Source organism: Trachurus trachurus, assembly GCF_905171665.1.
Source record: "Trachurus trachurus genome assembly, chromosome: 21".
In the NCBI taxonomy this organism is placed as follows: Eukaryota; Metazoa; Chordata; class Actinopteri; order Carangiformes; family Carangidae; genus Trachurus; species Trachurus trachurus.
Window position 1 is genome coordinate 25,076,176 of NC_139899.1, and position 25,480 is coordinate 25,101,655.

Sequence of the window (25,480 nt, forward strand, 5' to 3'; positions counted from 1 at the left end):
CTGGACCCAAGGGAACAGACGAAAACATACACAATGCATTGCACACACAGACACACACATCTACAAGCACATCAGCAGCTAAACCTCAAACTGCCACCGAGCTCTCACTGTGTCAGGAGGCGTTCACTAACGTGCGCTCAAATCTTGGAAAAACTACATCACAAGAAAAGACACAAATTATTCATTTATGTCGTGATAAAAAATCCACAAAGTAAAGCAAGTAAGGAAAAGTCAAATACGTCAAAATTAAGGATGACAGGCCGAGTTAGAGAGAGAAGTAGAGGGGGAAAAAAGTCTCCTTCAGAATCTAATTTGCAGCAGAAGGAGAAGCAGCGGCATCGAACATGAAGTCATGACTCAGGACGCGTAACAGGAGCTGGTTCTGGATCAGAACCAGTTCCAAGCTGAAAGGAAATAGGATTTGTTAAGAGACACTCGTGGATTTTGCTGATCACTAACACAACTTAATTGGCACTAATGCAAAGTGGCTACTGCTAACAGACCAGGAACATCATAGACAAGCAACCAATTTTCAACATAAGATATACCGTAAGATGGAAAATATTTATGTTTTATTTTACCTTTTAAGAGTCACAAAATATTTTCTATTGTTTTGACCGCTGCAGAAAATTGAATTAGTTTGTGCTTTGTGTTAATTCCCTCACAGTTTTGATAGATAAGAGAAATCACAATAGTAGCTGAAGACGAAAGTGAGTTATTGAAGGGAAGAGGAAAGAGAAAGTGAGTGAGACGAAACAGTGCTCACAGAGTTTCTCTCTACACCAGTGGTGACCTGGAAGCTGTATCCACTCGGGAACGACTCTGGTTTCACAGAGTGAAGGGACACACACACACACTCACATGCACACACACACACACTCACACACGTACACACACACACACACGCGCACCCTGAGGGCTTATCCAGGTTTACAAGGTAGTGGGCTGCTAAACAGAGCAGACCTGTGTTCATTTGGAAAGCTCCAGATGCTTTCCGCCATAGCATACACTCAGGTGTGTGTGTGTGTGTGCGTTTGACTGTGTGTGTGCGTTTGACTGTGTGTGTGTGTGCAGGCCTGAGGGTCACATGGTCCTGCAGCGTTAAATTCTATTACGTTTTGTAGATGCTAATCTCTTTCACCTTGCAGAACGGAGAACAGAGTAGATGTTATTGATCGAAGCCTCTGATGAACCAGAGACAGGAGGAGGTGAAAGATGCATTTTATCCAGAATAAATTAAAAAAACCTTTCAGTTCAGTGCAGCCAGGGTCATACTCTCCAGTTTTTTTCTGAAGAAAAGCAGTGAAGCCGTTATAAATCCGTTCATTATTTTAGTATTCAGCGTCTTCACCTATCTCCTGGCTGCAGGTAAATGGGTCACGTCAAGCTGTGAATTCTTATGTGCGTCCCTCTCTCGGTCCGTCAGCGCTCTGCTCTGCTCTGCTCTGCTCTGCTGGTCGCTCACTCACCGTCGTCTCCCACCATTGTTAAGTCGAAATGGAAAAGACACAGCAGAAGAAAAGGAGAAAATGACACAGAGACGCCCAGCTGATAAACTCCCCATCACAGGCTGCGTATTATGCAGATTTATTAAGTCGACCTGCTTTAGATTTTACGCGTTTAACCGAGTTTCCTTCGGTGCCTTGACCCCGTATGCGTGGCTGGCATTAAACTGGCTGCCAGCGCCACATTCAGGAACCTGTGTATGGTGTCTTTTATCTCTCCAGGTTGCAAGAAGTCGCTGGAATAAGAGGTGGAGCAATTACAACCGAGGCTGATGTTTAGTATCATATCGTAATATTACAACAATCCCGGGTTAGTTAAGCTGCTTTGTGCCATTAGAAGGAGGCCGGTCTCTTTACCGCTGCTGCAGACTCTGAACAAAGACGGATTCCCAGGCCTCGTCTACCTCAAGGATTTGACCCAGCGGTGGTGGTGGTGGGGGTGATGGGAGGTCTCAGCGAGCTGTGCATTGATTTGCAGGACATGCCCTACAGTTATGTGGCACATCAAAGTGAATTTCCTGAAGGATAAAGTCAAAGAGAGAATTAAGACTGAATTAGGCCACATTTTTTTTCTCCTAAGCAGATTCATAATGCTCTCTGATGTGATTAGAACATTTGGCACTTTGCCTCAAGAATATTCAATGCACATTTAATATATGTAGAAACCCCCCTTTTCCCCTGTCTGGAGTGGGATTATAGTAGAAATAGAAATGTGGTGATAATAATAGTGTGTTATTTGCTTTTTGTTGATTTGTAGCAGAAACGTCTGCAGCAGCAGTGTCGTCGGTTATTTAGTAAGTTTACACACAGAGTGTTAATGAGGTTTTAATCGGGGTAAAGCCAGATTAATGTGATTATTGGGACTGTGACAACACATGGACGTGTTGGTTTGAATGAACGGTTCCTTGTTTCCTCATAAAAGAAGCCACTTTATCGAGAGCATGTTCGACAAAGGCCAACAAAACCTGTGATTTATTTTCATAATTTTGAACAAGTCGCTAAATTATTCAACACCAACACAAACCATTTTGAGAACCGTATGAGAAAAGTCTGTTTTTCATTTTTATATCAAAACCCTTATTTTCTATGACCTAGAATTTACCACATTTTTTTTTACCAACAATTCAGGTCAAACCACTGAACTTTATGGTTAAATAATATGCTGCTGAACTTTTTTCACAAACGCTTTCGTGCATGAATTAAGACTCAAGATCTTGAACTTCAGGTTTCATTTAGTTTCTGCTCTCGGACGACCGGTTTAATTTCCCTGCACTGACACTTGAGAAAGGTCTATTTCTGGACTGACACATCACAAAGATCTGGCACCTACAGTACCTATGGGACATCGACCAACTGCCCGCTCTGTTTCTACACTGCGGTCATTAATCTGATGGGCAGCTCCAGATAAGCTCACACACACACAAACAGCAAAAAGTCAACGGTCACCTCGCAGACCGATCACGTAAATGGCATCGCAAACAAAAGTAGAACAGAGGAAGTTCTGTGTGGGTTTTTTTTTCCCTTTTTCTCTCTCTATGATTTCTGTCTCTATTTTTGGGAGTTCTCTTTTTTTCCCCTCTCTTGGTTAACTTGCCCAGTTCACCCTCTTCCTTCTTCTCTGTCATTCTCATTTCATCCTGAACCGTCTCTCAGCGCGTTGAGTTTTCATCCTGGTGAAAGTCCAAGAGACACTTCTGCCAATCTGGACTCTGGAGAATTTTCAGCTGTGGCCAAGCAGCTGTTAACATGGGTGTTTTCTCAATGTGTGTGTGTGTGTGTGTGTGTTTCTTTGATTGAGTCTGCACAGCAGCTTCAATTGTGGGCAGAGAGGAATTTCTCTACTGGATTCAGCTGAGTTCAGTTAAGTTAAATTCGCTCCTCTCGCTGAAGCTCGTCAAGTCTAACTCAACTAGAGGTTTAATCGGTGAAGGGATTTAGGGCTGACACCTCATTATTCAGTCTGACATCATGCTCTCGTTCGCAGGCTTCTGTTTGGCCGCGCGTACGTACTGTACGCTTCATCCTCATCGATAAGCATCATTTTTTAAAGTCGGTATAAACCTGTCAAGAGTTGGCTGCGGTTGCCAAGAGGAGTTAGCTCAACGTTTCTAATGTTGATTTAATTAATATGTTTAAATAAAGATGCGTTGTCTCTCTCACCTGCACAGCTTTTACAACCTCATCAATCAGGTTTATTTCCATTTTGTGGCCTTTTTGTTGTTCTGGTTCTGGGAAATGACGTTTTTATGCAAAGGGACGACACACTAGTAGAAAAGCGTGGTCGTGTGCTTCTACTTCGTCTGTTTCTATTCGATAATTGCACTGAAACAAAGTAAAGATGTGAAGCAAAGACGCAGCAGCATACAGTACAGTAGCTTGTTCCACCGTCAGGGAACCACAGATGAGAACAGTCTGGACTGTGGGACGGCAGCTCCACGGTGGCCGAGGTGGTTTTGTTCTCAGTCTGGCCTACAAAGCTTTGATTGGCTCAGTTGTTTTTCCAAGTGGGGAAACGTCCAAGCCACCGCACTGCAAATACTGAGAGAAAAAAGAAACCAGAACAGTGGATAGCAGTTCAGAAAGCATTGATTAGTGGGTTAATTAATCATGTGAGATGTGCTGCTTCTCTCTGCTTCATGTCACTGTGTGAACAAGACTCGGTCTCGGCCTCTGGAGCTTTATGATCTGTGTTGTCTGTGACATTTTAAAAACAACGTGATGAATCGTTGAGACAAACAGCCTGAAGCATCTGGTGTGTGTGTCGTTTATATCTGTTGACATTAAAGTATTTGTTTTTGTTGTTTCTGTTGTTGTTTTTGTCTCAGGCGCTGGTGCCCTGAAGAGAGGCGGGAAGACGGAGGACGACTTCTTTCTGGTTTCTCAGCAAACGGGGACGGGCGGAGAGAGGAGAAAGATGCCCAAACCAGTAAGTGAGATTTAACAGGCCGATCTGCAGAACCAGCTCTGAGTTTTACCCACTTCACCGCACTGGGTTTTAATCCACACACAGTTTTCCCACCTCTCTGCTGCTGCATTCCTCAGCATCAGATCACAGGACGGGAGGTGTTACAGTTACTTTTGGTTTCTACACGAAAACGGAGCTTCACCTGAAACAAACTTTCTTTCTTATTCTTAATCTTTCTTATTCGTTTTGAAAAATATCTGCGTACACACCCATCCACTGAAAACGCTGTAGTACATACTCCAGGCCTGTGTGGAGCTGTAACGCTGCCACAGATGAACGCCAAAAAACAGAGAAGAAGACGGAAAATTCCCCGCTTTATTCAAACTCCAAACATTATAAGTCGATTAAATGTTGACTGTCAGTGCAGATATGATGAGCGGTGATGATTTAACGGGCACGATTCCGCCGCAGTGTCCGAGGAACCTGACAGTAGTCGGCCGTTGTTGTTACGCTACGTCTATAGACTGTAACCTCTGGTGGCTTTATTTATTTTGGGCGTCTACACGTTTTCAGATTTTCTCTGGAACCCATTTCCAAAAAATACCCCCCCAAAAAACACAGCTTGACTAAACGCCGAAACAATAAAATACTTGCCCGTATTCATTAAATCCGTATTCATGTGGATGGCCACTCAGTCTCTGCAGCTCTTATTGTGGATATCGTCATATAGTTAACAGATCATGGTGGACCACCACCGCTGCTGACAAATACAGCCGTCATATTTTTATCTTGCTGTGTTTTTAGTCTGATCTTCAGTCTCTGTGCTGAGTAGCAGCTTGTTACTGTTCACTGCTGTCGCTGCCAAAAGACTCTGCTCAGATACATCCACAGGAAGTCCTGCAAGTCTTTTCCAACCCCGCCACAATTTTTTTTTTTCTTCACACGTTCACACATTTAATTCAGTGTAATTCAAATCTTGCAAGAGCTATATTCAGATGAATGGCAGCAGCTTAAAAAAAGATATTAAAAGGCTCCTCTCTGCAAGCACAGAAAGCCAAGACAAAATAAATTAAGAGATTAAATTTTGGCGCAGAAGCTTTTTTTGTGGTGGAAACAAAGGAAATGAAACAAACCACACAGTCTCATATGTGCATGAGGATTTTGTGCTCGAGAACAATGTACAAACTGAGGCAAATTTCATTTTTGAAATGCGAAATCAAAGCAGTGTGAGTTTGGGTTTTGTGGTTCAACGTGTACTCAAACACAATATCTATCACTGATTATAACTGCAGAAACCGATCAGGAGCCACCAGTCTGCAGAAATCTGAATTAAAGTGTTTTATTTTCAAGTCAAGACAGAAATCCCGTCATAAAAACGGAGGCCAACAGGAAGTGGAGCTTTCAACAATCACTCTTTACTGATTGCAGCTCAGATCATCAGTGCAGTTAAGACAGGTACAATAACCACTGCGCCTGCAAACAATACCCTCTGTACGGCCTTGACTGAATAGTACTCGGGAGGTTCAGGGTTGTTTTGGCTTGAACGAGAAGTGCAGTGCGAGTTCAGGACGGGTTTCAGCCCCTGATAAGAAATAGGTAAGAAAAGATGTAGAAATAAACCATTGTTCTGTTCAGGTTTCCTAAAGCTTCACGTGAGACCAGACCGTTGTGGTGGTGGAGCCGCTCGTACCTGCTCAGGCTCCGCCGTCGGCTCTGCCCGTCGGCGGCGGCTCTGCCCAGTCAGAAGTAATCTGTGACGGGAGACGTGCACCGGGTTTTTTTTTGGGAAAACACGCACACGCACAGTCCCACAGAAACACAACAGTCGGTCACTTTGTGGAATTGTCCTGTCTGTTGAAAGGAGCCAACACAAAGAGGGCTTTCTCTGCTCTATTTTTGGACCGGAGGACAGTGGAGGCTTTCATGTTGCTCTGACACAAACACACACACACACACACACACACACACACACACACACACACACACACACACACACACACACACACACACACACACACACACACACACACACACACACACACACACACACACAGAGGCTGAGTTTTCTGTGCAGCTTAAATAACAGGATTAAACTCTGATGGTTGTGGAGCTGATTGGACCTTTTATTATATTACCTTTATTATATTTTAACCTTGGAAGCCGGAGCGTAAACTCCAGTAATCTGCTCAGTCACACAGCTCTTTGAAACTGAAGCAGTTTTAACTCTCAAATCTGGAACCAGTGGTTTATTGTTTGTTTTTTTTTACAGTGTAGAAACTGATATCAGAAATTTTACTAATTGTTTAACGACTTCAGCTCATGCTCATGTTATTATGTGTATAAAACATATACAAACACCTTAGGAAAAAAACAATATCAATGTCAAGAATAACATAAATCGATCTATACAAGTTATTTCTTTGCTCCAAACTGAACTATTTAGTCGTTTTGTGTGGACAGAGATGGAAGAATCTCAGATGCAGTGAATATTTAAAATAATAAAAGTCTCAGTTGAGAGAAATAGAAAATCAAAGCAGCATTAGAACAACCTCAGTTTTGTTATTTAAGCAAATCACGGCCTGGCTGTAAACCTAATACTCACGTCGTCTACTATAAATAGCGTGCTAGAGGTCAGTGAAAACTACAGCGGGGGATAGGAAGCTTGCTGTCGCAGGGTGTTTACAATACATGCTGGCTGCTTACACCGTTATCTACAGCCAGCCAGCAATTGTACTGAGCCCCTGCTCCATCAATCTCAGTAATGGGGAATTAGGCCAGGCCCAATTTCCTGGAAAGAGACGAGGGACATGTGATGGGAAAAAAATAAAGTAGCGAGAGGAATGGAAGGAGGTGAAGATAGAGATGGAAAAGAGCATGATCATCAATGTTGACCTGCTGTAAATCTTCTAAAAACTCAGATAATTACACGGCACTGGATTTGAGCAACACTGATACAAAGAAGTGAGTAAACTGTATCAGAGAGGAACAGTTGGAGAAGCGCTGCGCCCGCAGAGAGGAGGTAGAGCCATGTGGATGGGCAGATGGAAGGAAAAATGTACAAGAGAGGAAGAAAAGTTGGAACGAACGAAGAACGAGTAAAGCTCAGATTATTGAAACCCACCGTGGGGAGACAGAAAAAGGCGCACAAAGGGATAAAGGAGGATTTTAAGGGGAGGGGGGGGGAGGAGTGAATGACAGGCACTTTGTTCATATCAAGCCCGGAAAAGTGACACCCAAGCTGCCCTCGAGGGGAACTCCCACTCCGGTTACATCAGCCTATACTTTGACATTAAGCCCAGCAGTTGGACAGTAAACACATCAGCCCTTTCGCTGCTGCAGCTCTGTGCATTCCCAGGCTGGTTGTTTCTTTTTTTTTATTATTATTATTTGCCATGAAAATGCTGAAATGTCACATTGGATTAAAAGCTCAGTCCCAGTGTCCCCTGCAGGCATCATGCTTGATAACCACTCATTCGGCACATAAACTGGGGCGGACTCCATTAGCTCGTCGTCGCTAATGTTGCCGAACAACAAGAACGAGACGGAAAACACACAAAGACACATTTTTGCAGGTGGGGTTCGTAAACCTCCACCAGACCGATAAAGAGCCTTTGTTTTGTGGAGCTACTTAGAAAGCCACAGTTGTTGTTGTCTAACCCCCTGAAAGGCGAGACAGAGCGAACACTGGTCGGCCTCAGGCCGGCCATTAAAAAGTGAACTTGGTCTGGACCTTCACCCTCCCCAAGGCCGTGTTTTAATGGTGTTTTTGTGTGTGCATGCACCTCACATAACACTAACACAACACGGGTTTCCCCTGGTATTCACCTCTTTCATGTTGTTGAGAATGGGGGGTGGTTGTTTAAAAGGGGCTCTGTGTCGGGGGGTCGGGGGGGACTAGAAGGTGGGTTTTATACAAACAGGAGCTGATTCAATCAAGTTCACAAGAGGAAACACAATAAAACAATCTTATCATCACGAAACATGTCACTGTGCTACACAAGTTATTGTTCAGAACATGTGTAGCAGACAGGACTGAAGTAGAAGAGACTCTTTCTTCCTCCATCTTTAAAGAATGTGGTCTCCTGTTGATATATATACAATATATACTGTATGTAGTGATCAATAAATCAATCAGACTTTATTAGTACAGCACCATTCATACAAACAATGTGGGCAAAGTGTTTTATAGAATAGAACAATAACAGGAACCAAGTACTCAAAAGTAAGACAGAGTGATGGAGATTAAATAAAAATAAAAAAGGCAAATAAATCCATTAATGAAAGGTAGGATTTTTAATAATAAAATAAAAAACGAAGGCAGAAAGGAAAGCTAGAATAATAAGATGTTAAAAGAGGAGAGGAAAAACAGAAACAATATAGGTGGGAATAAAGGTAGGGTATGGAAAGGAAAACAGTCTAGAAAATAATGAAAGAATAAACTCAGTGAAGCACCGTGGAATATGAATAAGTAAATAGTGGTAAATATATGAAATTCATTTAAAAGCCAAAGTAAAAAGTGGGTCTTCAGTTTGTTTTTTATAGCATCAACACTTCCTGCTGCCCTCAGGTCTTCAGTCATCTTGGTGTTGAGGCTGGTTTCCCTCAAATTCATGGTTTGTAAGCAGCGGTGCCTTTATTTAGACCTTCAGAGACTTATGACAAACGAGACCTTGTTCTCCGTCATCTAATCGCATTTGGGTTCCGACTCTCAGGTTCTCGGTTGTAATTCCTCGTTCACTGCCCACCAGAGTCGCACAACACAAGAGCTTTCTGTCTTTGACTCGGCTTCCCTGGTTTTTTTTCCTGTTGTTTCACACAACAGCTGTAGGAAGCCTGTCAAACTTGCTGTCTGATCTCAACAAGTCAACGAGTCAAAGACTGTAGAGAAACCATTATAAAACCTTGTATGATGTGGTTTAAACCGACGTGGTTTGACGTCACTTCACCAATAATTATGTTGGAAAGTAATGGAGGATTTTTGTCACCGTTTAATGATCTGACAAAGTCTTTGGATACATCCACACTAATATGTGTCGGGTTTAAGCGTATCGTTTTTGCCAAGTCCTCAGTTTTTAAGCCTCTAAACTGGAGACGCTGCTGGTCCTGCTTTTAGTTTGAAAAGTCCGACGTTGCATTTAAGTCTGTTACGGAAAGAAACAGAAACTTCTGGAAACATTGACCCCGAACTGGCTTCCTGATTGGCTCTTGGATGAAAACAACACGGTGAACAAATTACAGGTGTTACCGACCTTCAACGTCTTGCTATTACTTCTGTAATCGATCAACTGTGGAGTAGACAAATCTACTTCCTATTTACACTGGCACACACTTTTTAAGTGTGGTAGCACAGATGAAGATTATTTCTGAAGCTAAAATGCTTCTTTTTGTCTGATCATTTCTGTTTTAAAATCTGAATTTGTCTGTATTTCCTGGCAGCTTTTTGCAAACTTATTGTATGTTATCTTCTATTATATGTGTGAGTCATAGTAAATTGCAGACAGATCCCTTTACAATGGCAAATAATGATTTTTAGAGGAGGAAGAACAAAGAGAGAAGGTTTGGGGGGGGGGGGCAAACATGGAGGAGAAGAGATACAGAACAATTCATTCTACTCATTCAACAACACACACGACCTGAGGGGGGGTTTACAAGTGGCTTGGGAATCCTTTAAAAGATGTATTGATTTCCCATAAGTTGTGGTCAGTGTAAGCATTTCCCCAGCGGCGCAGTGTGTGTGTGTGTGTGTGTGTGTGTCTGAATGTGCGTCGGTCTGGGTTTGTGCACATTTCACATAGCAGAATTTTTTTTAAAGCGCACGTGTTAACGCATATTCATTTTATCAGTTTATCTCTCTGCTTGAATGGAGACTGTGTTGGGAATAATCTTGCACCATGGCCCTGTTAATCCAGGGTGTGAGATGTGGTGGGACGTCGTACATTATTGATTTATCGCTGCGTTTTGCACATGTTGCCCCTCCTGGTGATGGTGATGGTGTCCCTGGGGGCCGGGGGCTGGTGGAGGAGGGGGAGGGAGAGGGGGGCAGCAAGTCTGCGGCGGAGGCTTTAAATATTTCAGAGGACCATTTTCATTTATATAATGGGAATTATCCAAGTCACTAAATCTAATTAGAGGGAGGGTGTGAAGTTCACCACCACCACCACCACCTCCTCCTCCTCCTCCTCCTCCTCTTGTCCAACCTCAACTAAACTCAAGTCAGAGCTTCACTGGAATGTTTTATAAATAGCTGCGCTGCCAAAACATCAAGATAAAACATTAACACAGTGAGATTTATAGCTCAGTGATTTATAGTTGTTGCGTGTGTGTTAGTTCCTGTTCAGGGGGAGTCCTAGTGCTACAGTAGAGTTTATAATTATATTGTGGACAGTAGTAAATCTTGTGACCTGCACATTCACTACGCTATGAGATAATAACAGAACGTTTTGAGTTGTTTTAAAGGTAAATGCAAAGCCGGTGTGGTGCTGAAAAGCTGCTTGCCGAAAACTGCGGTTTTAATGAATTTACCATCTAAAACAACTCTGTCTCGTAACGTTCTGTTATTATCTCATAGCGTGGTGAATGTGCAGGTCACAACTTGTCCACCAGAGCGTTTTGGAGTTGTTGGATTGTGTATTTGATGAGTTTGATGAGGGAAACCAAGAAATCCCATGAGCCTCCGTAGTGTAGCTCTGAGCAGCTCACGGCCCTGCTCCACCGTTCTTAAAATAGCTTGCGCCGACAATTAAAGGTAACAAACCTACTGCTATGACTATAGAGATTATGGCAAACATTCCTACTAAAGCTGTTAACGTACTGTATGAGTCTGTGTAGAAGCTTCTGTCTTTGTTGTAATTACAAGACAAAATGTTTTTATAGCCTGTCTCAGCAGCACTACTTCTTTAGTTCGGACTGACTGGACGCTACAGTGATTCGGTATCGGAAAATGACAAGACGGTCCAACGAGGGTGGAGCCAGTTAATTAGCATGCTAACTTCAGTAGCAGATAGAAACAGAAGTAAAAACAACAGTTGCAGTCCTCCACCAGAGATGTCTCTTATTACTGTAAGTAAAGAAATGAAGTTTGACGCTGAACTCATAAAGTGTCAATGCTAACGTTGGCTCAGTAGCAGAAACAAAACACACCTCACAAATAGCAAAAACCTCTTTTAAAGAAAAATAAGTTCTACTATTTTGTGCACAAACTAAATTCTGCAGCATATTATAATATTGATATCTGCTCCACCTGAGATGAAGAGCTCTGCTGCTAACCTCAGGAGGAACGAAACATTAAATACAACATTCATATTATTTGGTTTCTAGGCTGTTTATTAAAACATATTAACATCTTTGAGGATGTCACCTGGTGCTCTGGGAGCTCGCAGTCGTCATGTTTCACTATTTTATTTTATCAGTTGCTGCTCTTCACTCGTGCTTGAAGAGGTGTCTCTGGGGTTAAAGCTGCGTCGGCTCTGCGGTCTTTCTTTGTGCTTCGAAAAGCATCAGTTCCAGGACCAACTAGGTTTTTCGACAGCGCTGAGGGATGGATCGTTTATTATACATCCTTGATACCTCACCCTGAGTTTAAAAAATTAAACCACCGTTTTGAATGCCAGCGACTAAAGACATGAGACTAGAAAAGAGAAGTGGGTAAGTGGTTTTTGGAGTGGAGAGAAAGAGTAGCGGTCAAAAATTGAGAAAAAAAAAGAGTATTTGAAGAGGAAAACTCTGAAAGAGAAGTGGAAAACACTAAAGCAGAGCAAAGGTGAAGAAAGAAGAGAGTCAGAGAGGAAATGTGAAGTAGATGAGTGGAGAGAGAGTGGGTGAGGATGGAAAAGAGAGAAAGGTGAAGAAGGCAGCGTGGCCCTGGTTGCCTCTAAAGCCTCCGCTAACCAGCTTAGCTACCAACAGCTTTTAATTATGGCTGTCTGAGTCTCACAAACGCAGTCAACAGGTGGGCTGCATGCGTGGGCAGCCGCTGCCTCTACACACCGGCCTAGTATTTAGCTATCACTACTTGTTATGAATAACATGGAGGCACTGGAGGACACTGGTAAGCATGGAGACACACACACACATTTCATTTCCCCCAGAGCCTCAGGAGTAAAAGACTTGGCTCGAATAGGTTTTTCAAATAAAGTCACACTGCCAGCGTTTGTACATAATAATGTGATTATAACAGCCAGAACCTCCAATGCTGCTCTTGTCTCGTAACAGAAATAATATTCTGCTACACTGTAGGTTAAACTGTGAAGCATTTTCCCTGTGCAGTCTCTAGCTCTTTCCTAGAAAATATCATTTAGTTCCCAGAAAGTAACGTCATTAGCATCTCATCTGTATTTAAAGGAGAACTATGCAAGTCTGGTCGCTTTTCCACTGTGTTGCTAACCCTCCTCTCGGCCATGTGCATTTGTTTTCAACGAAGCCAACAAGAAATCAATCCATGGAGCAGTGGATAATGTTATTTATCATAAAAATGTTACGATTTTATATATTTGTGTAGCCTTCTCTGTCATAAACAAGAGATTACGGGTTACGGGGCACGTTTGTGTGGCGGTGCTGCAGAGACGAGAGCTGGTTTTAAGCCAAGAGACGCTAGTTGGAAGGTAGAGAGCCTCCATTCTCCCTGTAACAAGTTACAAGTCATTTATTTAACCATCACAATAACTCTGAAGCTGTTTAATTAAGGTAAAAGTGAAGCATAGTTCCTCTTTAAGTTAGCTGTCATACAGTAGTGTCAGTCTCTCTGGTATTACACTGAATTACGGGAACAAAGGGGAAATCTTCCTTTTCACTTATACAGTTGAAAGCAGCTCCACAGTATGAGTAATAGAAACATCATCCTTCATATTGACTTTGTTCAGTTTGTATTGTCACACATGGATGTAATAAGAAAACTGAACAGGTTTCTATAAAAGCTTCTTCTCACTGGGCTCATAATGATATCAGGTGTCAGCCTGACCGGGCTGCGTGACTCCTGGTTGGATCCCCACACACACACACATACACTAATATATATATATATAATTGACATGAAATAATGAACTGATACAGCTCTTTCATACTTTTATAATTTCATCAAACCCAGTAGTTCATATTAAGAGCCATTTCACGGTGTGAGTGATGCTCAATAGAAAATAGGAGGCACTGCTCTTCCAATAGAAACAGTCTTTTTAGACCAGCGTTTGTGTCACGTGATCCTGCTGTACCAAATCTGACCACTACGCCAAAATAGCATGTAACCATCGATTGTAAAATAAAGATGGACGAAAACGTACTTAACAAACCTAACACAACCGCAACTATGCAGAACTTAAGCCTGAATAACATTTAAATGAGCGAGTTATAGGCTACACTGTTTAAACGCTGTAGAGTTTTCATATAGAGGACATTTAGCTGTAGAAACCCAAATATGTGCTTTACACCAGGATGTGATCATGTTTATTTCTGCTATAAAGTTGGTTATTTAACATTGGAGTCAGTGGTTTTGGAGCCAAAATTTCTTCTTATGTTGGCTTCATTTTTCAGCCTTGGAGGTTGGTGCTTAAGTGCAGCTCATGGAAGGTTGAAGTTTCTCTCTTTCTCTCAGTTTGAGTGAAAATCATGTTTTTTGTTGCTTTACAGCTGCCAGAAAAGTGTTTTTTTTTAACTTAGAAGTTGTAAAGAAGAGCGCTCTTTTTATCCTCTTGACGACACAGATTAAGTTCAGGGTCGATGTAGCCCAGCTCTGATTCAGACGAACAGAAAAGTAACTCTTAGATCTCCTTTTATGTCATTACATGTAATCATAACTACATTTATCATTAAATAAATTAATTTGGTGCTGAATTGATTGAGAAGTTAATTTCAGATTTCCTGTAGTGGTGTAGATGGTTTGAGCTCTGACTCCATCGCTGTCGGAGCCACTGTAGTAGCATCAGAGCAACACACAGTGTGGCCGTAGTTGTCATGAACACCTACTGTACGTCACACACCTCTGACTTAATGACATTGTTTGGTTCAGGCAGTAATAATAATGTCTTATAGCAGGATCTCTGTGTGAAACGTACATGTACAGTGGAAACCACTTATAGTGATCACGTGGGTCCAGAGTCAATGTGACCACTATAAGCGGTTGACAATTATAACCGATTTTTTATTATTTCACTTTTTTATGCAGAACATCATCTAAATGCCATTTGTATAGTTTTTCAATGAGAAAAATGTAAGGAAACTGACAGTTTCAGCATTTACTGAATTTTATTACATGTTTAAAACATGGTACAGTCGTTTCAAATGCTTTTCCAGAGGGGCCGTGCAAGTTTGATTACTGCACAGACATAACTCAAATACTGTACGATACAGCACAGTAATGTATAGCTCACTGTGTGGTTAAAATTATAAATAGGCAATTGCCTTTAACGTTGTTGTGCAGTTTAGTAAAAAACAGTATAGGCCTACTGTATGTCTGTAGTGCAAATCGGTCACCCAGCTGCTTCTTCTTATTTTTTACTCAATATAAACTGCACACACGTTACCTAGCAGTAGAAGCAGACGTCCGGCAAGGAATCATGGGAATAAGGAATAAAATAAATACACGTGCAGTAGTTTTAAAATTGTTTTTGCACATGTTTTCATTCATAAAATTACCAAAAATTAACACTATAAGTAGATTTCTTGATTACTATAAACAGCTTTTCTATAGAAATGATTCTGTCCCAAGCCTTTTGATCTATATAAGTGGTTGATTACTCTATCCGTGATTACTCTGAGCGGTTTCCACTATATATGTGTTTGTTTTTGCTTTTTCTGCTGAGTCATTCAGATACAGACCAGAGTTTCCTCACTGTTCAGACCACAGAGCTTCCCTCACAGACACAGTGTCATTCATTGTTGTGGTTAAACTTCTGCTGCAGATTCAGATGATTCCTCCTTCCTACCCCTGAGAATTTAATCTTAAACAAATCAGAGTTCTTGAGCAGGAGCTTCTCTAAACAGGAGCTGAAGTGGAAAACCGTTTAGCAGCTTACTTTAGGCAAGAAAAAAACACATTTCTTCCTGGAAAATGTCCAACTCAAACTTCAGCAACACTGAAACTACAGTATTTTATCCAGTTCTTTTAATGACTTCAGCTCCTGCAGAAGTTCAGCCTCCACAGGCAACACTTATATTTTTATGTTTTTCTTTTTTCTTTTTTTTACTTTTGAGTTTAAATTGAAACAGTTTGTCTCCTTATCTCGCCACTGTGGAGAGGAGGAAGTGTTTATATTAATAACAAGTGTAGAGAGATTTAAAGAGCCTGGTAAAAACTCCTTTCCTTCATTTTCTGATCAGATAAATTGGAGTGGATGTGGAGTAAATTGATCAATCACTCAAAACAAACGTAACAGTTTCCCCCTTGGCTTTATTATATCTCACCTGAAGAGGGTCAATCCTCTCTTCACCTCCGTCACCTCGTCAAGTGTTTAAATCCCCTCTCTCTCTATCTCTCTCTCCGGGACGCCCACGAGGCTTTTTAGAAAATTGCATTAAAATCATCCCCAAGGGCGTCACCATGGAAACCTTATCAGCCTGCGAACACACACACACGACCTAGCATGCACTGATGTGTAAACAGAATAATAAAGCCATATTGTGCGTGTTTAATGTACACTACTACACACACACACACACACACACGTGTAAAAGCACCATATGGCTGCGCTCCCATACACACAGCCAGCTGCCAGTGTGGCTGACACACACACACACACACACACACACACACACACACACACACACACACACACACACGGGCCATATGGTTGCGTTCCCATACTTTTCCCAACATCTACTGTACAAAGTGTTTCTTCTTCATCAGTTAGTTGATTGACAGAGTGTGTGTGTGTGTGTGTGTGTGTGTGTGTGTGTGTGTGTGTGTGTGTGTGTGTGTGTGTGTGTGTGTGTGTGTGTGTGTGTGTGTGTGTGTGTGTGTGTGTGTGTGTGTGTGTGTGTGTGTGTGTGTGTGTGTGTGTGTGTGTGGGGGGGGTCTTTGTGTGTATTTCTCAGGTCAGTTGAGCTGAATCTGACTCGTTTCTTATGACTGATGCACTTGGTTCACCTCAGGCGTCGTCTGTCTTCTCCGTCTCTCTTTGTGTTTCTGTCTCTCACTCTGAGACACACACACACACACACACACACACACACGCACACATAACGACCTACTGATGCAGCAGTTTTCCCTAAGGCAGGTTACAGGTTTTTACTGTACCACTTTCATTGCTTTCCCATCTCTCTCTCTCTTTGTCTCTTTTTTCCATCTCTCTCTTTCTCTCTTTCCCCTTCTCTCTTTTCTTTCTCTCTTTCTTTCCCTCTCTCTCTCTTCTCTCTTCTCTCTTTCTCTCCGTCAGGGTTACATGAGGACATTGTCAGCTGGTTTCACTGCAGCTGGGTTTGCTTACTGCAGCAGAGCCCACAGCACAATCTTAACGTACTACACCTCCAATGGGAAGTGATAGAGACACACACACATATACACACGTACGCACACTGAATCAAGTTTCCAAACTCTTATTTTTGGCTCTGAAACTAACTCACACCTGGCCACATTAACTCCCAGAATGCCTTTCTGCCCCAGCGACGTGTTTTCTTAGTTCTGCAGCGGAGCATCACTGCAGCTCCTCTCTGATGCGCCAGTAAAACATTTATTGATTTTTTTCACATTATGAATAATTCAAAATTACAAGTCTACTCTATATTTGAGTTTATGCACTTTTTTATTTTATTTTGGTTTGCACAAACTAAATTCAAAGATATAAAAACTGTGAAGTAAAAAACCAAGAGTGCAGAGAGACTTGATCATATTGAATCTGTTCATTACTTCAGACATGAGACATGGAAACGTCTGCTTTGATTTGTTTGATTGTGATTTCTATAAACTTGTTGATTTTTTTTATTTTTCCCTCTCACCCACTCACTTGTTGTGTGATGGTTGTATTTCATATCTGCTCTGATCTGTTTTGACAACCTCCCCTGCTGCTGCTGCTGCGTTTAGTTAAAACATCCATCAGGCTGTCGGTCATGAGCCAAAGAGGAAACACAGATGACCTGTGGTCCACAGAGGACCGGGGTGGGGGGTGGGTGGGGCAGAAGTCATTGTAGTTTGTGTCTCACTGAGGACCCTCACTGGGCCACTTCATGTCACATACAGGACGCAGTTTATTTTTATATAAACATGTCAACTGGGAACTTAATTGCAGCTCCTCCTGTGTGGTTAAACTTAGACTCTGAGTGTTTTTTTTTTTAACGCATCAGAGTGAATTCAGCTTCCCTCCTGCAGCTTCCTGGCACGAGGATGAACATCATAAACATCCTGCTGCACCGTATATGGACAACAAGTGTGAAGAATATTTATAGAAATCTGATAGGAGAACACACACACACACACACACACACACACACACACACACACACACACACACACACACACACACACACACACACACACACACACACACACACACACACACACACTCCCTCCAGTAGACAAAAGAGGTCACAACAGTTCACAGGCTTTACTTTACTTCCCCTGTTTGTTCCACTTTTGTTTTGGACTTTTCCATCACACTCTGACACATTTTTTAACATTTTCATTTTTCCACCTGTTATTCAGCATTTTAACTCTTTCTTTTCCCTCCTTCCTTCACTTGCATATTCAATTTCTTTTACGTTGTTATTTATTAAAGGGACAACGAGGAGTTTGTATTTGGTTATAAAAAAGTCTCACATTAATGTGGATGAATCTACGTTACCCACACTTGTTAATGGGCCCATTTTCGATAAATATATCGTTTTGTCTTTATCGTTATTTTGTTATTATTATTAGTGGTGGAAATGCTGGGCGAGCCGACCAGCGTTTCCTACTTTCGGTTTTGCGGACGCTTCCCGGCGGATCATGGGAATAACGCCGCCGAATCGCCGTTTATGGTCGGAATGATGAATGAAAACATTCTTGGCAAGACGTCCATCTTGCGCCGGTCCAAGAATTTCACCGTGCACGCGGAGGCTCATGGGAAATGTAGTGTGAAAACACTTTGCTTTCCAAAACTCCTCGTTGTCCCTTTAAATGATTTGATTCAGCATCACTGTAGTATTAAAATACGTTTGGTAACTTTCTTAGCCTTTATAGTTGTGCCTGATCTGTTTTTATATGTCTGATTGATTATTTATGTGTTGTATTATTATTAGATCATATATATATATATATATATAGAGTGTGCAAGTAAATTAGACATTTATTTGTGCATTTGCAACCAGTAAAATTTCCGGCTTGTTCTTTAAAAACTGGTGAAATGTAGCAGGGACGACTCAGAGAATCTGGAATCTGTCATTACAGGTGTCACACTGATGTGTGTGAGGATTATGAATGAAAAGGAAATGTGAATATTTGGTTTGCAAGTTGATTAACAATGTGCGTCCCTAAATATTCTGCTTGCGCTCTGAAAATGAAAGAAAGTTAGTCTGGAGCCCTGATGTAGCTGAAACTCTCATCGTTAATCTCAGTAATGAAACACTGAGCTTCATCTCTGTAAAGAATTTGCAAGTTTAGTTTCATTTTCTTCTTCTTCTCTTCAGATCAACGTGCGCGTCACCACCATGGACGCGGAGCTGGAGTTTGCCATCCAGCCCAACACCACAGGCAAACAGCTGTTTGACCAGGTGAGAGACAACGTTACACAACGTTACACACACACACACACACACACACACACACACACGTGTCACTGTGAGGACTGATTTACATGTAGAGCCCTGAGTCACGGTGAACGATGTGACAGGCTGAAGAATCACAGTTTGTTATCCGTTACTAATGAAGAGCAACAAGGAAAGTGAGTCTGTGTGTGTGTCTGTGTGAGTGTATGTGTGTGTGTGTGTGTGTGTGTGTGTCAGTGGGTGCTATGCTGGGTTTGGGTTGGTACTGGTTCTGTACAGAGATGACACACAAAGCTTTTCTTTGTGTCTTTGTCTCTTTGTCTGGGAGCTTTCAAGAGACAGTAGATCTGAGTGTTAGGTGGAAAAGTGTGTGTGTGTGTGTCTGTGTGTGTATGTGTGTGTGTGTAGACTGTCTGAAAGTAAAGGGCAGCTTTCATCGTTGTCTGGTGTCAGACTGTAAAGGTTTGTCCAGGTTGTGGTGACACAGAGGGAAAGAGACAGAGAGACACAGATGATTTTATTCTTTCTGTTGTTGCTCTTTCGGTCACTGAGAGATCAAACCACAACACACACACCTGTCTCACCACAGTCAACGGTGAATTATTGTTGTGTGTTGTGCGTATTGAAACACAGGGAGCCTGAGGATCACACTTGCAAATGTAGTCAGTGGGTTTCAGTTAATATCTATTTTTCTTTTATAAAGAAGCATTTTATGGAGCAAATTTATTCTGGGAAAGATGTACTGGTGTGGTGTGAGAGTTGTGTTTTGTTTAGTTAATGTGAATGTGCTCCTCACATAAGTTGAAATATTTTGGTAACCCTCCTAATTTACAGGCTGTTAATTACGTGATAATGTCAAGAAATAACATTTAATTGCATCATAATGTCTAGAAATAGCCAAGAAATACCGGTAACGGTCAATTTCATAGTAATGTTGAGAAATATAGCCAAGAAATAATGATTGATTGCGTAGAAATAGCCCAGAAATAACGGTCAATTGCAATCCCAAAAAATGTAAAGCATGAAAAGCATGTGTGATCTTTTGCCTTTATGGAAAAACATGACATTACTACACAATTAATTGTTATTTCTTGGCTATTTCTAAAGGGTTACCAAATATTTCTGTCTCCTTGATGCCCAGAGATAAATCTAGTTGCAGCTGTAACATGGTTGTCGCTGACAGACACTGGTGCGTTGGTATTTATCCACTTCCTCTTTCAGTTTTGATAAATCGTTGATCTCATCAGGCAGATCGGTGAAGTTTAGGCTGTGCAGGGTTGAATGAAAACATGTTTAGTGACCTACCAAACCTCTTCAGCATGTCAGTGTGCGTGTGTGTGCGTGTGTGTGTGTGTTACTGTGTGACTATGCTGCTGGATTCAGGCCCAGGTTGGATCCTCTTATGCTGAGTCAACTGCTGCTTTCCCATCAGCTCAACACAAACACACACAAATACACGCACGCACGCACACACAGACAGACACCTGTTGCTTGCTTTCTGTCTCTCTTGTAAAGACACTATTATGTTCCCTCTCTCAGCCTGAGGCCACTTCCTGCTCTCTTCCTGGATGCAGCTCTGACTCTCTCATGATGTGACTGATAGAAACGTTCCGATATGGAAAAGTTTTCCATGTGGATGAGGCAGCGACAAAAAGAGAACCAGGATTTTTTTTTTACTGCTGCACTTCCTGCTTGAAAAAAAAAGGCATCTTGTTCACATCTCCTTCACACTCACTTTTTATGTGTTTATCATAAGTTAAAACACAGATTGAACCTTTAGTCGACTTGTTTTACATGAATCATGAAGTTAATACACAAAGATCCGACTGAAAAGCTCTGAGAAAAGAAGCTCAAATGCAAATGAGTTGAAATTCTTGTGCAGCAGTGACGCTGCAGAAACAGAGAGGGGAGAGGCTGATTGTACACTGGACTGAATAATCATTAGACTACAGTCACACACACACACACACACACACACACATGCTCGGCTTCTTGCGTTTACCTCCATCCTTCTGTCACTCTCTCCTTCTGCTACTCTCGTCCCTATTGCTTTTCAATCTGCAACACACACACATGATGCAGCTGACTCACCAGATCTGAATGTTTCAGCTTGCTGTGCCCATGCATCGTCATAGCAACCAGCTGTCAAATGTCCAGTGCTGCACACACACACACACACACACAGACACACACACTGACTTCTGCTGCCACATCGTGTATGTGTGCAAGTGTAGTAAAAGCAAATCTGCCTGCGGATGGTTTGTTTTACAGTATATGTTTATACTGCTGTGAGTGAACATGTGTGTGTGGGTTCAGTATGTGTGTGTCTATGTGTGTGTGTGTGTGTGTGTGTGTGTGTGTTTGTGCGTGTAGGTTTTTTTTCTTGATACTGAGACTTGAATAGAGTGGGAAGAACGTGGTGGAAAATGTGGAATAACGGCTCTAATGCAGGTTTCATCATGGTCCCTCATCTCAACCATTTTTGAAGTAATTCATTGATAAATTAATGAGTTAATTGATGGAATTAAACTGTTCCTCAGGTGAGAGGATGATGTTTATTTTCAGTTTTACAACTTTTGATTTGATGAAAGAAACAACTTGTACTTTCAGATGTCATCTAGACTAAATGATTAATATCTGCACTGAGAGAAAAAAAACTGAATATGAGGCAGAATATGATCATCGGTTGATGGAGAAGTTCAGATCAGATCAGATCCTCCTGAGACCCGGACCTGAGGAGAGTGAAGACAGGAGGGACGGAGCGAGGGAGCAAACAGGTGGAGAAGTAACGATAGACGACGTCAGTGATGGATGACGCCGTGAAGTTTCACATGTCCATCACGGGCTAAAAATAGACGCAGATAAAACAGATGCGCCCTCTGCCAGCGTCTGAGAGGAAAGCACATGATGGTTTGGCTTCAAGTGAATTCACATCATCATCGTCATGTGGGAGTTGAAGATCTGAACGCAGTGCGAAGAGGTGACATGCTTAAAGGGATACTTCACCCAAAATCGATAATTCACCAATTTTCTACTCTCCATCATGCCAAGGAAGGGTTTGGAGAACTTTCAGAGTCATCAAAACACTTTAGGAGTTCCAGGGGGGGTCCGGCTGGCAACCGATTTTCATATAATGGCGGCGGATAGAGTTCACTTTTGAATCGTCCAAAACACACACTATGAAACATCCAGATACCTCCATACTGCTCCTCTGTACTGACCCAAGTGAAGGGTCGCCTGAAGCCGCCACATGAAAAAGTTGTTGGGAAAAAATTTATTTGATCTCTGTTTTTATCCTTGATGTAGTAGTAGCTCCAAGATTTGCTGTGAGATGTTTGTTTGTCTTTGTAAACCATTGGATGTTTGATGTAAACACGGAAGAACATCTAGCAGCAAATCTTGCACAGCCACTGGGAGCTACTACTGCAACAAGGCTAAAAACAGAGGTCACATTTAATTTATACTGAACAACTTTTTCATGGCGGCTTCAGGACACTTGGGTCAGTACAGACGAGCAGTATGGAGGTATCTGGATGTTTCGTAGTGTGTGTTTTGGACGATTCAAAAGAACTCTATCCGCCGCCATTATATGAAAATCTGTTGCCCCCTTCTCTGACGTGTGGAGAAGCAGCGCTGCACTGATGGAGACGCTGCTGAGTGAAGTGGGACACGTGACGGACGCTGCTGTCACCTCAGTGTGATTATCATCATCATCATCCATTCATAATAATAAGTGTAGTAACACGTGTTCTGTGGGGACGACAACGTGTTGCGCCGGAAGCAGAGTTTTAATTTTAAATGGAGCAGAATCACATGAATGAAGAGGAGGATCCATTGATGAAGAGGCTGCTAAATATAAACACACACACACACACCTACACACACACACACACCTACACACACACACACACACACACACACACACACACACACCTGCCTCTGAACTATGAACTCTTTGATGACACTCACACACTTTCAGTGTTTTCACCAATATGAAAGAAAGGAGAGCAATCAGCTTAATTCTTCCATCCCTTTCATCTCTCCTCCACTTATTATTCTCTCTCTCTCTCTCCCCCTCTCACTTTCTCTCCCTCTCTTTCTTTTCCTCACCCCCCCCTCACTTTCTCTTCCTCTCTCCCTCTTTCTTTCTTTCTTTCTTCTTTCTCTCCCTCTCTTTCTTTCCCCCTCTCTCTCCCTCTTTCTTTCTTTCCCTCTTTCTCTCCCCCTCTCTTTCTTTTCCTCACTCTCTCTTTCTCTCCCTCTCTCACTTTACCCCCCGCCCTCTCTTTCTTTCCCTCTCTCTCCCCCTCTTTCTTTCTTTCCCTCCCTCTATCTCCCTCTCTGATGCCGACATCTCCAAACTGTTTATTCACATTCTGGAGCTTCACTTCTGAGCTCTCAGCATCCGCATAGCTGTCTCTGCATACCACATTCCCAGCCCCACTGGAGGCCGGGTGTGTGTGTGTCTGTGTCTGTGTGTGTTGTGTGTGTGTGTGTGTGTGTCTGTGTGTGTGTGTGTGTGTTTCAGAAATGTGACTGACTGTTCAGTCGCAGGCCGAATATCTTAGCGAGCTGTTTTCATGGATTTGCATTTGGTTCTGTGATCATTCGATGCTTAATGAGTTCATGTGAGCTGGTGTTTGAGCACCAGAGTTAATTATGTGGCGCTGAGTGTCATCGTGTTGACTGTGCAAATCACATTAGAGCGTCCCCTCAGAGACAACCCCACCTCACCCCCCTCCCCAACCCTCTGTCTCTCTCTGGTTTGTGAATGACAAAGCATGTGAGGGACGACGAGGTTTGAAGCGAAGGCGAACGAGTTAAAGAAAATAAATGGAAAATACACTGAAGCTTGGTTTTTCAGGTCAATACGCTGCAAAAACTCAAAATCTTTCCAAGAATATTTGTCTTATTTCTTGTCAAAATTTCTAATTTCTAGTCAAAACGAATCTCTTTCCACTTTAAATGAGACTCATCACCTAAAAATGAACTTGTTTTTTAGATAATTTCCACTTGTTTCAAACAAATTCTCACTTGAAATAAGTAGAAAAATCTGCCAGTGAAAGGAAGTTTTTTGTGCTTGTAATAAGAAAGAAAAACTTCACTCCACTATCAGATTTTTCTACTTATTTCAAGTGAAAATAGGCTTAAAATAAGTAAAAACTGTCTAAAAACAAGCTACTATTATGTATGTACAGTATATACTGTATATAAATATACCTATTTTAGGTATAATGAGGTTTGTTTTGACTAGAAATGACATTTCGACTAGAAATAAGACAAATATTCTTCAGTTTTCTTACTGGTTTGTAACAAAAATCGATTGATCGCACAGTTTTGCACCATCGCATCCTGTAAACTGGTAAAAACAACAACAGCAGCTTTGTGATTGTGTGTTTCCAGGTGGTGAAGACGGTGGGTTTAAGGGAGGTCTGGTTCTTCGGCCTCCAGTACACAGACAGTAAAGGCTACGTGACGTGGCTCAAGCTCAACAAGAAGGTGAGAGGCCCCTGAACGCAACACACATCCTCTCCACGTCACTTTATATCTTTCGTTTTTAATTATTTATTTCCACATGTTGAAAACGTGGCATTAAGTTCTGAGAGTCTGTAAACAGTCGCTCTCTTGTGGACTTAAGATGTTATCATACCAGAAAGTCTTAAGAAGTAAATTTAGTATTCTGTTTGCAGAGCACTTCAGTCCAAACAGCCTGAAACCAGCGAACATAGTCTGTTTACAGAAAAGTCTCTTTCATGTTGTTTTGAATAAACACACAGGAAACTTGTGCTAAATCTATTTACACAGTAGCCACGTGCAGACACAAGGTAACACATGAAACATGGTGTGTGTGTGTGTGTGTGTGTCTGTGTGTGGGTGTTTTGTCCAGGTGACCCAGCAGGATGTGAAGAAGGAGAATCCGCTGCAGTTCAAGTTCAGAGCAAAGTTCTTCCCAGAGGACGTTTCTGAGGAGCTGATCCAGGAGATCACACAGAAGCTCTTCTTCCTGCAGGTCGGACCACACGGCTCAGTGTCCAGCGATTTACAGCAGCTGTCGGGGTTTATTTATTTACTTATTCTTCTGTTTAACATTTCTATTGGTGCCCATCACAGTTAGATATAGCATCTGTCAGGTAACAGAATTAAAATCTGGCATTAAGTCATTATATTTCTTGTCAGACCTCTAGTGTTAATGATTCTTTGATCACATTTTCTAATTAAAATTGTGTTTTAAGCTGTTAAATAAGGTCAGATAAGACCATAGCTCAGGTCAGGTGACTTGCATTTCTGTATAGGTTAGTAATTTTCCTACTACAATTTTAGCACTTTTTATTTGGTGCTATTTATTCATTTTTCAATGCACCATGTTTCCTGAACTCTCCGGCACTTTGTATGATATGGATGTGCA

General features: G+C 41.9%; 1 protein-coding gene across 2 annotated transcripts in view; it reads left to right on the forward strand.

The window, feature by feature from the left end:
- LOC311004614 (radixin) overlaps window positions 1–25,480 on the forward strand; it is a 47,476-nt gene that overhangs the window by 6,453 nt on the left and 15,543 nt on the right. For both annotated transcript variants that reach the window (XM_083996739.1, XM_083996740.1), the window contains 4 exons: window positions 4,331–4,431; window positions 18,997–19,080; window positions 24,478–24,573; window positions 24,962–25,084. In XM_083996739.1, the coding sequence (XP_083852865.1) occupies window positions 4,420–4,431; window positions 18,997–19,080; window positions 24,478–24,573; window positions 24,962–25,084 (315 nt within the window). In that variant the 5' untranslated portion in view covers window positions 4,331–4,419. The remainder of the gene's footprint in view (window positions 1–4,330; window positions 4,432–18,996; window positions 19,081–24,477; window positions 24,574–24,961; window positions 25,085–25,480) is intronic.